Genomic DNA, 13,690 nt, shown 5'->3' on the forward strand with positions numbered 1-13,690 from the left:
CCCAACATCGTCTTTGAGTGAAATGTTCTGGTTTAACTGATTTGTGCGTGTTATTGTGAAATGCCATTCATCTGTTGCAATATATTTGAACAATTTCTACAGATAATTTAAAAAAAAAATAATGCTGTCTGTACCAGCAAGGTTGACAAGCATGGAACATAACAGCAACAGCTTCCATTTATATAGTGCCCCTCATGTAGGGTAGCGTCCCAGAGCAAGTTGTCATTGGAGATCGGAAAAATCCAATTCGAGATCTGCAAGGTGTTAGCATTATTGTTGCAAATCTGAGGACTGATTTTGGCACTGAAATAGTAAACCTTCGCATTTCTTTCTCTCACTTTTCCCTCCTTCCTCCCCTCACTGCCTCATGTTGGGGTGAATCCAAAGATAACTGCAAATCCTCAGAAAACTCAACAACCCACCCCTTCTGGAGTACCAGCAGGCTATTCCACCAGGGTTTCGTTTTTTAATTAATTGAGATACTTTGTGACTCCCTTTTAGCATTCCTCTCCTTCCTTCCTTAGCAATTGACCTTTCTCCTCACAGTGGTTTTGTTGTCTTTTTAGAAAAAATCTTATGCACACAAAAATCACACTGCTGCTGCTGCTGCTAAGAACTGGTTTGTCAGTAGCAGCTTCTCCCAAAATGTAGAGGCTGTCAAAGTGCTTCAACATGTGGGAGTAGAGCCATGAAACAAAATTGTACAAGGGAGTTGCAAAGTGTTTTAGAACAATCCATCACCAAGTCTTTTCAATCTAAAATTAATGAAGGAATTGCATCATCTCTGGGTTTTTGGCTAAAAGGAACTGCACTGATTTCTTAAAGCAAATGTATGCACTAAATGATTGACTGAAGTGAACAGAACACAAGAAATGGCCATTAATCATAAAAAATGTCCCTTCATTTTTGAAAAAGTACTGAGACACTTTTTAGGAGTAAACAATGATTGTATTACAGACCCTTCACACACACAGTGGGACGGGGGGTAAGAGGAAGAGAAGAGTGAAAATAACAAATGAAGGGTGAGATTGTTTACTACTGGTTTTAAGAGTCTATCACTGCATGTCAAAAATGTTTGCGTTACTGGGACAAGTTTCATGAATTTACAAATAGAGCTATTTAGGCACAGCATATTGAGAGAGTTATAACAACCATAATAATTAATAAAAGACTGTGACAAAAATTGTGACAAGGAATAGGATCACCATATTATTGCATTGGAATTGTTGCTATGTTGAATCGACTGTTACAATTTAGGAATTCTGTTGTGAGACTAGTAGTACTTAGCTGAATTGTTGCTGCTCAGAATGCCTATTGTTTGATCAAAGCAAATTTAAATTAAAAAAAATTTAGAAATTGGAAGATATCCAAGTAGAGATATAGATCTCAACTGTCGCTTTAGAAAAAGAGGAAGCTATTATCCATGCTGTGTGATAAACATGCACTTCCAATTAGAAATAGAAACTATTAAATATTTAGCATCACTGTACTTCATATGGAATTTTTAATATCCAGTTAATATGATCTCAAAAACAAAGATTTTTAAAAACAAATCTATGATCTTAAACAATGGTGTAGCAAAATCCCAATAAAAGGATGTTACTGTACTTGGATGTTATTGAATAATACAAATACTGTATTTTGGACCCTAAGTTTAAGAAACAAAGCAATTTTAAAGTTACTCAGTAAAATCTGTACGTACCAAATTGAAAAAAAATGTTTTCAGATCGAGATGATATTCAAGATGTTGTACATTATACCACAAAAGACACCAGATTGCTTGTTGTTCACATATTGCAAAACAAGGATTGATAATTTATGTAACAATGCACTGAATATTTTATTATACATTATTTACAGATGCACATTATACGACTAAAATTAGTTTGTTCTACAAATAGTGTTTTAATTCCAACCTTTATAATGCACAGCATGTAAAATTGAAGAATGCGAACAATAATAAAAACCACTGAGCAGTTTTCCAACCAGATGTTGTATAAAGAACAGGCTAAAGAAAGTAGGTGGCAGAAAATAAGGATGACAAATTCTTTGGGTGAGGTAGAAACTGAATTTGTTACTAAAAATGTCTACGGCCTGCATTCAGAAGCTATAATTCAAGGGAAAAGTAAACATTGATGAAATAGAATGACAACCAACAGAGAATTTGTATCACCAATTTTCTGAAATATTCAAACATCTTTGACATTTATGACCCGCTATTTTATTACTACAGTCAGTTTCAGACCAATATTACTATATGTTAAAGGTATAAAAACCCACCTTCAATATACATTATGTAGGAAAAGCTTTAAGATTGATGAAAAAATTCTACCATGGCATCTATACAGCCAAACCTCACAAATAATTAAAGTTGTACAAAAAAGTGCTTATTATTGTGCCTTTATACAAAGTAACAGTGTAAGAGTTAACATCTACATTATATACTACAATATGCCCAGCCAAACAGCTAAAATATCTTTTACCCCCTTCTAACAGCCCTTACCTTCTTTAAGGTAAATTTGACTAAATTTGTATGACAAGATTACCTTTTTTCCCATAAGTATATAATCTTTCATAGATGGCAGATTAATAAATAAAGCATTTAAATATTCAGTTTTACACTACGGCAGATTTTTTTTATATGCTGTACAATCTTGCAGCTGGTGCACTAAACTCTACAAAACTATTAGGCAAGACAGTTTTTCAAAGAACTGGTACTAAAAAGTTAGCTATGGACCTTACGTATTACAATTAACACAGACCAATGAACTTTGCTGCAAAGATTTATGAAATGTGTGAGTACACATTTTGGCACTTTTTCAGGTTTTCGGCATACCTTCGTTTTGCTGTGAATTACCAAAGTTTCACAATTAGAAACAAGATCTTTGACACAGTTTATAATGTAGCTGTTAGTGATGGCTGTGGTGAAATAGACTTGATATGACTGACCAACCACACAGTGGCAAGACATTTTCAATAATGCCATGTTCAGCTATCACATTTACTAACTTGCTATTTTTTTAAAAAAAACTTTACTTTGATAGACTCTAAGCATAATCAAACACACACAAATAGGTCAATGTAGCCAAAACATGGATTATGTTTTTATATATTCCTCAACACTGAATGTTCCTCGTCCGAAGCAGTTTTAAGTTCGTCTCATTTCAATCAGCAGCCATTGTGATCAAGTTTCTTGGTGTTGCTTAGTAACTGTTTTCATGGCCAGCTAGAATATAGAGATTGCTGTGTGCTGTAGGATTGTCAGTAGGTCGACTTTCCAACACTACAACCCTGCAATAACAAAAGGAATATCAATATCAATTTATTGTTGCAATTTGAAATATAAAATCAGCATTTATGAACCACTATTACCACAATCAAAACAGTCACATTCTCAACCCTAAACGATCAATAACAACATGGGTTTGGTTTTACCAGTAAATGAAAAAAAATTCAAAAGACATAATTTATTACCATTGATAATTTAGCAGACAGTCATTAACCCACCCGTGCAAGCCCCTTTCCCACACTTTTTCAAAATATGAAACCAATAGCAGTTAAAATAGCACACAGCGAAATATTTCACAACTTTAGAAACTAACAGAATTTTCCATAAAGACTAATTAGTAAAACAATTCAGCAGCATATCAAAGTCACAAAAGTAAGCTGGAATGTTTGGACAACCATCAAGGCTATTGAGGTTTCAGTGGATGTGTGTGCAAAGCTAGTTAACAGTTTACTTATATCTCTCAAGACAGAACAGATTAATGCATGATGCTTCCATGTTTTATCCCGTTCAAAATTAATTTACTCATTTGAGGGTAGGAAGTTCGAGTCCTATAGACAGACCAGGATTCCTCCACTGGGGATCAAACATGCAACCTCTTATAAAATACTAAACTGCTCTATGAGCAGTAACGCGCTCAAACCTAGGATTGTATGTCCAGTAATAAGGAAGAAACTAACCACATTATAAATTCAACACAAGGATAGTTTATCTGTAGATACCTGAAATGTTGATGGTAACTTTCTTACCTGTCAGATCCTAAGAGACGAAAGACTCTACTTTTATCAGATATTTCTTGAGTAACCTAATTTAAACAAACGTGAAAATGCATTTCTAAGTAAAACAATTAAGATTCACATTTTGTTTCAAATAAACAAGGTATGCAACCTATGTACTTAGAACCATGACTTACATAAATACATCAATTGAATTCTGTTTATACACTTAGTCAGGCTGCTACAGCAATCATTTTAAACAAAAAGACAACCAAAATACTAGCTGTGTGCGGATCATTTTGATAGTCTAACACTTTAAACAGCTTGACGATTAAAGGAGGACAGTAGGATGGGTGTTCCAGAAGGATAATATCTGCATTTCAAAGAGCACTTTCCGTTTATAAATTTAATTGGAAAATTATTATGATCAAAGGCCAACATTTACTCCTGGCATTCTGTTACTAGGGACTTGCTGATTGTTTAGAATCCATCAACATATTTGTATTCTACTGTACTAACAGTCTCTGTGCTTCACAAAAGACTTGTGGTAAACATTACTGATGATTCATGAAAATGATTCATAATCCTACTCTTAAACAAATCGTTGCTGTAAATAAGTGATTCCATGCATGTTCCATACCTTACAATATAAGATTATACCTTACATCTATCCAAATAATTAATGGGAAGGAGTAGACAAGAGTCATATCAGCACAAGCCAAAAGGTAACCAACCAAATTGCTTCATCGCTCCAGTGGATATCAACAAGGCTGGCCATTGTTTTTAAAAATATATTTTCAGTACTTTTTATTTGTAATGAATCTAGCATACAAAAAAAACTCCATTCATTATTAACTTAGAAACGCGAGCAATGTTCATAAGCATTCACTTGTAAAAGGAGCTGACAGATGCCATGTGGAAATTATTCAAAAAACAGTCAAAAAGTTTTGCAAAGGTTATTGTAAAGTGCAAGGACTGGAGTCAAAATGAGATTTTATAAAAAATTGGTTACTCAGGAAGATTAAAACAATGCTCCAACACGTTGCACCGTAAAATACGGTTTTGTATTTCCAATCCTCAGAATAAGTTCTCAGTCATAATTATATTGTTGGAAAGGTATTCAGTCAATAGTTCATCAATATTTGTGCACATTGTAATGTTAATGTTAATCACTCCCACCCTCACCCGACTCCACTGACTTCACATCCTCCAAAGGATCGAGTTCAAGATCCTCATCCTCACCTTTAACTCCTACCTCTCTGACCTGCTGACTCCCTACCAACCTGCCCACTCACTCCGTTCATCGGGCTCTGGCCTGCTCCAGGTCTCCCGCCCGACCTACCATCGGTGGCCGGGCTTTCAGCCTCTCTGCCCCCACACTCTGGAACTCCATCCCACGGTCCCTTCGCCTCGCTTCCTCCCTTGCCTCCTTCAAGGCCGATCTCAAGACCCTTCTCTTCAACCATGTCTTTGGTCTCCCTCCCACCTCTCTGCCTTCACTCACCCCTACACTACCCCTCCCCCATGCTCGGGCCCCGACACAAGACTGTTCAGCGCTTTGGGACATCCTCCCGATCATGAAAGGCGCTCTATAAATGTAATTTTGTTGTTGTTAATAGTATAATGAAGCCAGTAATTTCCTCAGAATACACACATATTCTATAAGTGCAAAACCCAATTAAAAATGGTATTTACCAGCTATGTACTAACTTTGGAAGGTAAGACTGAACTTACTTCATTTGACTTAAAGCTTTTGCCCTGCATTCCATGTTTCCAGAAGGCCAATATACTGTCTTGAAGGCACACTGAAATGAGAAAGGTAAGAAAGAAATGCATAGAGATAGCAGTAAGTTTTTTTTTGTTCAGCACCACTTGCCTTGTTAAAAAGTAACATTTCCAGCATTTTGTGGGTGAATTGTATCTGTTATTTTTTAAAAAGTGGATTTTCAAATCACACAAACAAATTTTCCAAAATGAAATTTCATTCTGAGGGATACAAAATGAATGTACTGAATTTATCTAAGATAATTCTGTTTAATTTTTTCTTACCTACGGATTCAATGCAAAAGTCGAAACTCAGTTCTGATGCCAACTTTTTGTTCGATTTCAATTTTCCTTGTAGATTTACGATTTTCACACTTTCTGAAAAGGAAAAAAATAAGGTTTGAATTTACAATAGCATGTCTCATTGTACATTTGAAGCAAATCTGGGTTAAAAAATTCTAATTTCTTGATGTTACAGAAAATATCTGAATCATAGAATAAGGAAAGGACAGGTACTTACTGTCCATGCAGACAAGCACCGTGTCTCTTTCCAGTTGGGTTACTTGGATCGTATCTACCTGGCAGTTGCCTAGGGAATAAAAGACACCACCAAGTAATTTATATAACCATTTAACACTTTAGATGTACAAAGATTGCTTAATAAAACACTTTTGATTTGAATTGATGACAACATTTGAAAGAGATCAGCTGATCTATTTTTCCAATTTGGTGATTGAGCAACTCCATTGAGTTATATTTATTTCCAAACTCAATGAGTAATACTAATAAACAAAGTGCCATTTACCCCCAGAAGCTACCTGGAAGTAAATAATCTTTCCTCCCAGCTTCCCTTTAACTCAGATAAAATATAGCCCTTTGGCAAGACACTTTTAATGCAGTGTGAGTTACTGCCTTAAGGAAAAGTTGGAAGTAAACAATTAAGCACTTCTTAACCAATAGCTTACCTGAACCTATTTCTGTAAACCATGAAGAAGAGGAGTTCAGGTTTATTGTCTGAAACCGGACTACTTGGTTGGGTTCGCTACCCTTGCTGATGGCTACACAGATCATTGGGTACTCCTGTTCAGGTACCACAAGCATTTCAAACACCTTAAGAGGATTTGGGAGTGGAAAGTCAAAGTGCTGCAAGAAAAAAAGTCCATTGAGTGTTTTGTTCTACATGGTTCTGTATTCCACATATGAAATTTACAAATAATAATTTAAAAACTAAAGGAAAAGACAGCGGTAAAAGGGTAATAAAAGTAACATCTTAAAAATGTAAACGTTGAATACTGACCTTGATCAACATGAACTTTTGCATTGGCTCATACCACTGCAGTAAGACAATACCTGACTGCAGGGCTCCACAGAGATATTTGTGTCCTGTGTATGGATTTCTCACTGTAATTAAGGGTAACATACAAGTAATGTTTCACAAAAATGTATATACTTTTGGAAGAGGAATGCTTTTTACATTCAAAACAAAAAGTACTATTTTTCAAATACTGATCTGCACATTACTACAGATATAATTTTGAAACTCAATACGAGTTTTAAAAAAATTTATCTGACGAACTTTTGCACCGTCAAGGTGAGGCATGTTAGTGCTGCTAATTAGGATACTTTTTCCATCTTTGTCAATTAATTCAACAATGAAATATTCCCAAATTATACATAGTAAAGATCAGATGCAGAATAAAGCTTCCTGTACTCTACCCTGAAGTTGTGCCACTATGAAAAACTCAGAAAAAATCCTATACCTTTTCAACGGCTGCAGTTTTGGACACAATTTGCAATCAACAAGTTACAAAGTTTAACCTAATAATAATAATAATAATCCTTGCATTTGATATAGCGCTTTTCACGTCGGGAGGACGTCCCAAAGCGCTTCACAGAACACACTGTAAAGTGAATTGACTGTATATTTGTGGGCGAACGCGGCAGCCAATTGCGCACAGCAATGTCCCACAAACAGTCGTAGATTGAAAATGACCAATTTATTATTGTTTTTGGAGGGATTATTATTAGGCGTGTGGAGTAAGGAAACTTGCCCAAGGTTTCGCCCTGACCTGCCTGGAATTGAACTCAGGTCTCTCTCTTGCAAAGCGAGTGCTCTAACCACTGAGCTACAGGACTCCACAAATGTTGGAAAATATTATATTCTTACTCACCAATGCAACATTTGTGGCAGCCTTTTGTTTCAGGAATTTTTGTTGTTAAGGCAAACCTTCTGGAATTATACAAGATGAGAATTTCAAGTTAAACACCTAATTTCTCCATTGCAGAATTTTAAATGACACTCAACATTCCTGTAAAAAGCAGTTTTGTTACCTAGGTATTATCTTGTCAGGAAATCGGTGCGTTTGCATATGGGATGCTAACCCAGGTTTCCTTGCTTGTTCAAACAAGGCAATCAGGTTGTGTGAATAAAGCTGAAATGACTTCCCTGCAATTGCATAGAAACAAATAGATTGTAGGAAACACTAAGGCAGATTACTGAAATTCAAACTGAATTGAAACTCTTTTAAATACAACTTTAAAAACACATAAATAAGAAAAAGGAATAGGTCCTAAAATATTTGGATGCAAAATAGTCAGCAAAAAGGAAGGCATTTCCTTAAGTAATTACTTTTTGACAGCAGTCTTTAGAAGAAAAGCCTTGAAGGAATATTATTACAATGCAATACTCCCATAAACATGTGAATAGGTATAGCTTGTGGAAATGCATGCACAACTTCAACAATTTGAATTTTATATAGCAACCTTCACGTGGGGTAGCGCTTGACAGTGGTAGAGTCTGACCCCGAGCCAGGGGGAGCATGGTAAAGCATGCATGTATACACTACAAATTGAAAATAATTTGTTGAATTTGATTACCTTCTGTATACATTGACCAGAGTGCAAATAGGAGGTAGAGCAAAGCCATTATGGAAAGAGAACACAAGACAATTAATAAATCTCACACACAAACATTTTGACATAAAGCCATTGTAAACAGTAAAGAGAAGCACACAGATGATTTTAGTTACATCTAGAATGCAAGTGACAAACATATTTTCTATAGTCAAAGACATAAAGTATAACATTAATTTAATCATCTGCAACTTTAAGTTTCTTGGTTTCTCTCCCCTCGCCCAACTATATTGGTTAAAAATAAATCACAAACTTAAAAGCTAGAAGAGATCAACCAATTTAAAGGTATATGAGATATATATGAGATATAGATAGATTGCTAACACTAAATTGTATCAAGTTAACATGTATAGGGAAGTGGAGATTCTATTTCCATCCCCAGTGGGAAAATATACCTAGTAATAGACAAATAAGTAGGATGCCGATGACAGAGCCAAACTATTGCAGAAATGTCTCAGGTCCCTGGTCTTTGGTGAATTAGCTGATCTCAGCTGATGTCACTTATATTGTGACAGTGAGATCCACGACTAAACACATACTAATTTGTTCTTACATGTGTGTTTCTCAAGTTGTCCTAATAATGTTGCAGATAAGAGATGCAGGTTTTTTGATCTTGAAATAATCTGAAAACTCAGGAATGTATGTAAATGGGTACAAATTCTAATTCAATTTATGGTAACCAGACGAGGAAAAAGGCAATTGCTCTGCAATATCAATTTATCTACAATCCTGGATGCTGCAAATTCATTCCAGTTAGATCTTCAAGAAGATACTCTGGTAACACTGCGTCAGAGCACAAAACGAGTGTTTCAAATAGCTAAGTACAAGTACACCCATTGTAGGAATAACTGTAAAATAGTACTAAACCAGGATAGAAATTGCATATTCCCTAGATGAGGTCTTCCCATTCAATATGTTTTGCTTTATTAACCACTGATTTCTAAAGACAAATGTAACATTATAGTTTCACAATCCAAATATATACAGCGTTATTATTCTCAGATTTAACAAGGCGTACATACCTGATAAAGACATTAAAATATTATTGATAACATACAGCCATGTACATCTCCTTGGGAACAGCTAAGAAAAATTAGAAAGAAAAACAAAATAAGAGTAAGTCAATCACTATTGCTGATTAATTCAGTTGAGTGAATTGAGGGTCATTATTTTCTTCATCCAAATTACTACAACAACAACCTACATTTGTATAGTGCCTTTTGCGTCAGGAGGACACACCAAGGCGCTGGACAGTCAGGGATTAAAATTGTTCCATATTTTAGGAATTATGTATTGTGCCAATTTATAAGGAATCAATATGGAAGTGTGGGTTGAGACCAGGACACTGGGTTATTCTTGTATTCGAGAAAAATTATATCATTAAGCATTGTAGGCTTACCTGTTCCATTGAAGCTTCATGTAGTTCATTCAGATTTAAAGTATATATACCTTCTTCTGTTCCAAAGATTAAGTACTGATCTAATTTTAAAAAAAGTTTATATTTTCACAATTGGAATATGAAAGAGCAAATAGTGTATGACAATTTTTGTAACATTCTCATCATCTGTTTCCTCATTTCACTAGATTACCTTTTGTTTCAGGGTGTATCCAAGATGTGGCACAACTAATCTTCAAAGGACATCCATCAAATACCTTTGTAAAGCATGCCCCCATCTAAATTGGAAGAACGTAATCATTCAAAAACATTCAATTATTAATTGTTCAATTATTCAAAATAATTCTGAAGAACAACAACTAAAGAATGTTGTTGTAAAGAACACTTAAAGACTTCGTCAAACAAATGCCAATTTTCAAATGGTTTGCTAAACATTTAACTTAAGAATAAATACATTTATTCAATTCCTGATTTAACCTTAATATTAATACAGAATTGATATTATTAATAATGTTATTAATAATAACTTGGATCCCTCATTCTAACAGATGACAAAGTATCCCAGAATAATACTTAAGGATGCACCAAGATGGTTAACAAACAACTGCAACAGATTGCAAGGAAGCGTGATTGAGAACACTGGATTGATTTAAATACAATTTGATGCTGAGATGGGAAGTTGGTAGATTGCGATTTTTGAAGGATGAGATCAATTGGGCCAAAGGGCCTTCTTCAGCCAAACCAATCTTGCGATCTGATTTAGCTATGGGGGTATTGGGGTGCTACAATTTACATTACTACCCTAAGAAAAGCCATGGTTTCCACTGATTGCTATCCAGCGACCTTTACTGGGAAAGGGTCAAGTGTGGACCTGAGGCAAGGACAAGTTCAGAGGATACAATACTCCTAATGGTCAAATGACATTCATTGTTTAGGTGTACAAATAATAAATAGCTATTCGAGCAAAATACAGCAAGACTCCCGGTACCCATTGAACACGACCCTGCCCTACACCTTTGGAGAGTGGAGAAAAGAGAAAAACAAATGACCTTTCGTGTACAGCATTTAAATGTATTACTTACATGCACTTTTGGAGTTGGGGGAAGACCATTAATTGCTGACCTCTGTGGGAGAGGAGAGAGAAAAAAAAAAAAAAAAATCAAACGTAGAGAGTTAGTTTTGTCTCTATTATATAGAATATACTAAAATATGTTATAAGTATTAAAGGGGCATCTCGTGAAACAGGAACAACAGCAGAACTATTGCACATTGAATATTAGAATTTGAGTACAAGAGAATTCAATTTTAAATGAAACCCACAGGATTGATTATATCTACATAAAATATGACAATTAGAGAAAGATTTTCCATTCATTCAATACATTAAATCAAAGAAAACATACAAGAAAATCTCTTTTTTCTTTTCTCCGAGGTACTGCTGGTGGCTGTTCACCTACTTCGGGATTTTCACCATTTAAACGTGAAATTTGTTCTGCGATACCTGAACAAATACAAACAGATTTTACTGCTCAAATCAGACAAAATACAGTCAAATCTGTTTTCAGCAACTACTCAGAGACGAGACCAAAGTAGTCTTTTTGTTAGGGTGGCCCCTGAGTAGGGGTTTGTTGGTCGGGCCCAACATCTAAAATTTCCACAGGCACGCACGTAGACACCCACTAGACACCTTGTGCATTTATTAAATGCTGCCTCACGAGCGAGGTGTTAAGCTGTGGGCACCACATGGGCTGCTGAACACGGCATTGATAGATGTGCTAGGAGTCTAGCGGGAGCCTACACAAGGGCCTGCGGAAATTGATAATTTCAATGTAAATTGAAACTTATCCAAGCTTCCAAAGTGGAGCAATGTTTATTCCTGATAAGATTTCAATGAATGAAGTACTCAAAAATTAATACACGTCCAGTGAGAATTGCTAATACATGGTCTTAAGTGCAGTCAACTACCATTCCACATTTATGTTCATTACCTCTGTCATTGGCTCTTGTATCAAGCAATCCTGGGCTACTGACACTGTTGGAAAGGGACGTTTCAAGAATTTCTGATCGATATAACGTTGTGGGAGTACTCTGTCTTCTAGGTGCAGATGATGGGCCATTTTCCATATGAGGCTGCCGCTTGACTGTCCGTGACCTCTCTTCACCTAAAACACCATCATCTGAGACACTGTGCCCCCTTGGCTGAAACATACAAATCAGTATTATTATGGAGTAAAACAAAGGGTTTTATAGTTACATCCCTGTATCCAAAAACAGTTTTGAATAGTGACATTAAAAATTATTGTAAAGGGAAAAGTAAATAAAACTCAAATGGTACTACATAACAATGTCACACTCATGAAAAGCAACATGAACTTAGGATTCTGGATTTTTCAGTTCATAGCATCCTAAAACGACAAGATTGAAAATACATGAACATCCTCCAATTCTCAAATCCAGATTTGAATGTAGCCTATACAGAATGAAAATCCAAGTAAAATCCAGACAGCTCCTGTTGACATGTATAACAACTTATATAATATATATGAGACTATACAGGGGAATCAGCCAAATTGTTGGAAAACAACATTGAGAGTTGTTACATCTGACTTGTGTTGTGCTGCTGGAAGTAATGGCTGCTGTTGCTTGGTACAACTTAGAAAACTATTGTATTATCCAGTATATTAAATCCTGACAATCTCTGTATGGAACAGACATGCTGAAATTAGCTTCAACTCACTCCCCTTTTAAATAAAAAAAAATTCTCTTTCTAAGTCTTGGAAACAGCAATCCCTGTAGAAATTTCCTGTGGTTACCATTTTTTAAATAGCTAATTTTTTAAAAAAGTAGCTAATTATAAACACAAAAAGTTGACAATTCTGTGAAATAGACAAGTTGAAGGATATTCCAACTCTCCAGCCCTACTCCATGGCATCACAACAGAATACCCAACAGAAATGATGGGCTGAAGCCTTCCAGAGCTCTGCTCAAAAGCCCAGTAGACAAATTTTAACACACAAATGTAACCCCTTCTAATATGGAGAAACTGTGCAGGATATCATTGATGACTCTCACCTATAGAAATACTATCTCCTTCAATAATACTTTTTTTAAAAGAATATGAAATTATAGTGTTACAACATTATTTTTGTATTTAATTTCAGTGTCAACAGGCAACCAGCCGATAAGAAGTGTGCAAGTAAGACAAAACATAATTTATTTTAGGAAAAGCCTCACCTTTGGTGGCAGTGGAGGTGGAGCTCCTCGTTTAAGTGTTGAGCTTATGAAACAAGCAAACAGCAATTTTACTAACTAAATAGTCAATACATTTACAGCAAGTTATTTAAAGATTAAAATATTAGAAGCCAGTGTCAAAAATAAATCACAAATTTGTCTTTTTTTATTAAAAAAACAGCATTTCTCCTTCTGGTCATCAGAATCAGTAGTCAATCAGTTGGTAGAAACAGAGAAAGTGGTCCAGTTTGGCTACCCCTTGGAGTATCCTTTCATTCCCCCCAAAAAATGTTTAGTACTGAAAAATCATTATAATTCAATTGGTTGGAATATTTATTTCAACATCTCATCCTCATATCAAGCTGATTTGGCCAACTTCCAGGT

At 35.4% G+C, this 13,690-nt stretch overlaps 1 protein-coding gene across 2 annotated transcripts in view; it reads right to left on the reverse strand.

The window, feature by feature from the left end:
• Positions 1 to 1,812: 1,812 nt before the first annotated feature.
• Positions 1,813 to 13,690, reverse strand: part of map4k5 (mitogen-activated protein kinase kinase kinase kinase 5) — a 40,598-nt gene continuing 28,720 nt past the window's right edge. For both annotated transcript variants that reach the window (XM_007888203.2, XM_007888204.2), the window contains 17 exons: positions 13,310 to 13,352; positions 12,064 to 12,274; positions 11,479 to 11,576; positions 11,158 to 11,199; positions 10,269 to 10,353; positions 10,079 to 10,158; positions 9,702 to 9,762; positions 8,644 to 8,646; positions 8,098 to 8,212; positions 7,938 to 7,996; positions 7,064 to 7,167; positions 6,732 to 6,909; positions 6,287 to 6,355; positions 6,052 to 6,144; positions 5,737 to 5,807; positions 4,036 to 4,091; positions 1,813 to 3,291 (listed from right to left, as the gene is read on the reverse strand). In XM_007888203.2, the coding sequence (XP_007886394.1) occupies positions 3,204 to 3,291; positions 4,036 to 4,091; positions 5,737 to 5,807; positions 6,052 to 6,144; positions 6,287 to 6,355; positions 6,732 to 6,909; positions 7,064 to 7,167; positions 7,938 to 7,996; positions 8,098 to 8,212; positions 8,644 to 8,646; positions 9,702 to 9,762; positions 10,079 to 10,158; positions 10,269 to 10,353; positions 11,158 to 11,199; positions 11,479 to 11,576; positions 12,064 to 12,274; positions 13,310 to 13,352 (1,456 nt within the window). In that variant the 3' untranslated portion in view covers positions 1,813 to 3,203. The remainder of the gene's footprint in view (positions 3,292 to 4,035; positions 4,092 to 5,736; positions 5,808 to 6,051; positions 6,145 to 6,286; positions 6,356 to 6,731; positions 6,910 to 7,063; positions 7,168 to 7,937; positions 7,997 to 8,097; positions 8,213 to 8,643; positions 8,647 to 9,701; positions 9,763 to 10,078; positions 10,159 to 10,268; positions 10,354 to 11,157; positions 11,200 to 11,478; positions 11,577 to 12,063; positions 12,275 to 13,309; positions 13,353 to 13,690) is intronic.

This window comes from Callorhinchus milii, unplaced genomic scaffold (genome assembly GCF_018977255.1).
Source record: "Callorhinchus milii isolate IMCB2004 unplaced genomic scaffold, IMCB_Cmil_1.0 Scaffold9, whole genome shotgun sequence".
In the NCBI taxonomy this organism is placed as follows: domain Eukaryota; kingdom Metazoa; phylum Chordata; class Chondrichthyes; order Chimaeriformes; family Callorhinchidae; genus Callorhinchus; species Callorhinchus milii.